Source organism: Pinus tabuliformis, chromosome 3_2 (assembly GCF_031772625.1).
Source record: "Pinus tabuliformis cultivar Carrire ecotype Pingquan chromosome 3_2, CPIR1, whole genome shotgun sequence".
NCBI lineage: Eukaryota > Viridiplantae > Streptophyta > Pinopsida > Pinales > Pinaceae > Pinus > Pinus tabuliformis.
This window is the reverse complement of record NC_142302.1, coordinates 1,064,920,452-1,064,923,022: the sequence shown is the minus strand read 5'-3', so window position 1 is coordinate 1,064,923,022 and position 2,571 is coordinate 1,064,920,452. Positions and strand designations below refer to the sequence as shown.

Genomic DNA, 2,571 nt, shown 5'->3' with positions numbered 1-2,571 from the left:
TATTATATTAGACGGATACCAACAAAAATAGATCTCAGTTTGAAAATAATGGCCAGAAAACAAACCTTCTCTATAATATATAATGATCTTGAAATGCTTTTCTATCATTTTTTTCATTCATTCTTCGATTTTATTCTTATAATCCATTATCTATTTTTTGACCGTTTTTCAAGTCAGTTAACGTTAATGTCAATAAACATTAACCATCATCATCTAATAAAAACATTAACCATCATCATCTAATAAAATCATAATAAATATAACGTTATTTATTATTAGAAATTAAATTATATTTATATTATTAGAATAATTATTGAAATTGTTCATCACATATCTGAACTGGATTCAAATGATTAAAACAGACGAGTGTAAAGTCAACCTTTGAATTGAAAATGATGTTAAAATCTCATTACGACATTCACGGATTTGTTTTCTGTCTTTTGCCTGACCACCATCTATCATATCTTGCTCGACTAACAAGATTAAAATTTCTGAATCCCACTTGTTTGGGGGGCCGCCTTTAGTGCGGTCCTTCAATAAACAAGATAGCTAACTCTGTGACGGCTTCGGCACTTTGCCATTCACATTTTATTGAGAAGCAAGGAGGATGTCTATTTATGTAGCATCCTCTATGGATTTATATCATTGCATTTTGCATACAAATAACTAAGGATTTTGGCCTTCGACTTGGTTTTGGGAGAATTGAGTTGCCCTCAATTTGGAGAAAAGTTAACAGAGTAGGCCGGACTTTGATCAGGGTTGAAGAGCCCGAAGTGATGCTCTATCTCGTCCCCATTTTTCTGGTCTTCGTTGAAAAGAGCGAAGATATAGGTCTCGATGTTCGTACCCGGCTTCTTGGGTGTCCCAGCATTCGATAAAACATGTTGGATGAGATTGTTGTTATAAGCCTGAGCATTCTCAGTTGTCGCCGCATCCGCGCCAGCAGAAGGCCATCCGCTTTCAGTAACAATAAGTGGGATGTTGGAATATCCCAAGGCTTCCATTGCGGAGAAAATAGAATCCACCATGGCATCAAACAAATTGCTGTAGCTGTGACCTTGGTCTGTCACCGCCGTAGCCGTGGGCTGAAAGAGAGCGTAGTCCAGATGAATGTTGCTGGTGTCGCCGACGTAGCTGAAATATGGATACACATTGGCCATGAACGGAGCCCCGTTATCTGACAGAAATTTGAGTATAGAACTCATGGTATCTTTCACATCGTCACTGAATGCTCCCTGTGAAGGAGGGGAACTCTTGCCTATAACATTGAACCGATGGGGGGTAGAGACCTTGATGTTCTGCAGATTGGCGTTCTGGATCGCGGTTTGAATGTTGTTCATGGCAGGAACAAGATACGGTACGTACTGCGTGCTAGGCAAAACCTCGTTGCCCACCGCAATATATTTGATACTGGTGCCGGAATAGGGGACAATATTGTCATTAACCCAACCATTTGCTGAGTCCTGGCTGGAGGAGATGGCCTGCAAATCGTTATTATTGACTCCCACGATTACATCGATCCCAGAATTTGCAAAAGCATTCAATGCACCACCGTCCGGATCGAAAAGCTTCATTTTTCCGATGTTGTTGCCGTTCAGCAAAGTTACCACCTGGTCTGCAGGTGGCAGATTGTCTCCGTTCATGCCGTAGTTCACTCCTATTTTATCACCATCTGCACAATCAATTGAAAAGTAATCAGTTTAATACAACCCAATCGATGTTAAGCCTTGAATAACAATTGCATTTCAAAAGGTAAAAAATAGTTGGTTGATGCTAATTTACCAGTGACGATTGAACAACAGAAGATGGCAATAAACCCAATCAGGATGCTCTTCATCTGTTCGTTAAACGCTGCCATATTTCTCACAGGAAATGAGGACTTGAGAAACTCTCCCGCGAGGACGTTCATTTATAGGAAGTTCGACTGCTCTCCACAGCCATTGAATATTCACAATTCAATGGCTACCGTGCCGTGTTTGATACCGTGCCGTGTGGGACGGGTCGCAGCCTGCGACCATTGACTGGTTGATCACGGTAGTCTCCTACCAATCTAAAACTCTCTGATATTTCTCTAAATATGTGAAAGAACAAGAGCCACGGGCACTCTTTATCCTCGCCAATGCATAGAGTTAATACAGTTCCAATCTACAACTTTCAAGCCCACTTGTCCGAGATAACAACATTTTTGTGTCTATATTCTATGCGCTGAACATCAACTATTGAATTTCCACATAACGACATTTGTGTGTCTACATCAAATAATGAATTTCCACATATAGGGTTGGCTCTATCTATTGCCGCAATCTATGCCTTGAATTTCCATGCATAGGTTAGGCTCAATCTATGCCGCATTATATGCTTCGACCTTGACATTATGACTAAGGTATATCTCTCTTATCAGATTTCAATTGAATACAACCTCTAATTATTAACGGAGCAATACTCTTTTCATCATTTACTTCTAAAGTTTCTAGTGTTATGATCATGAGGGAGCATTACTATTTATTGATTGAGCATTACTGTTTTCATCATTTACTTCTGAAGTTTCTGGTTTTACGTTCATGAGGGAGA

General features: G+C 39.7%; 1 protein-coding gene across 1 annotated transcript; it reads right to left on the bottom strand.

Moving 5' to 3' along the window:
* Window positions 1–265: 265 nt before the first annotated feature.
* On the bottom strand, window positions 266–1,949 carry LOC149184306 (glucan endo-1,3-beta-glucosidase-like). Its single transcript, XM_089418894.1, has 2 exons — window positions 1,783–1,949; window positions 266–1,672 (listed from the first exon to the last, which is right to left on the bottom strand). The coding sequence occupies exons 1-2, from the start codon at window positions 1,907–1,909 to the stop codon at window positions 714–716; spliced, it is 1,086 nt and encodes a 361-aa protein (XP_089275020.1). The 5' UTR covers window positions 1,910–1,949; the 3' UTR covers window positions 266–713.
* Between the last annotated feature and the right edge of the window lie 622 nt (window positions 1,950–2,571).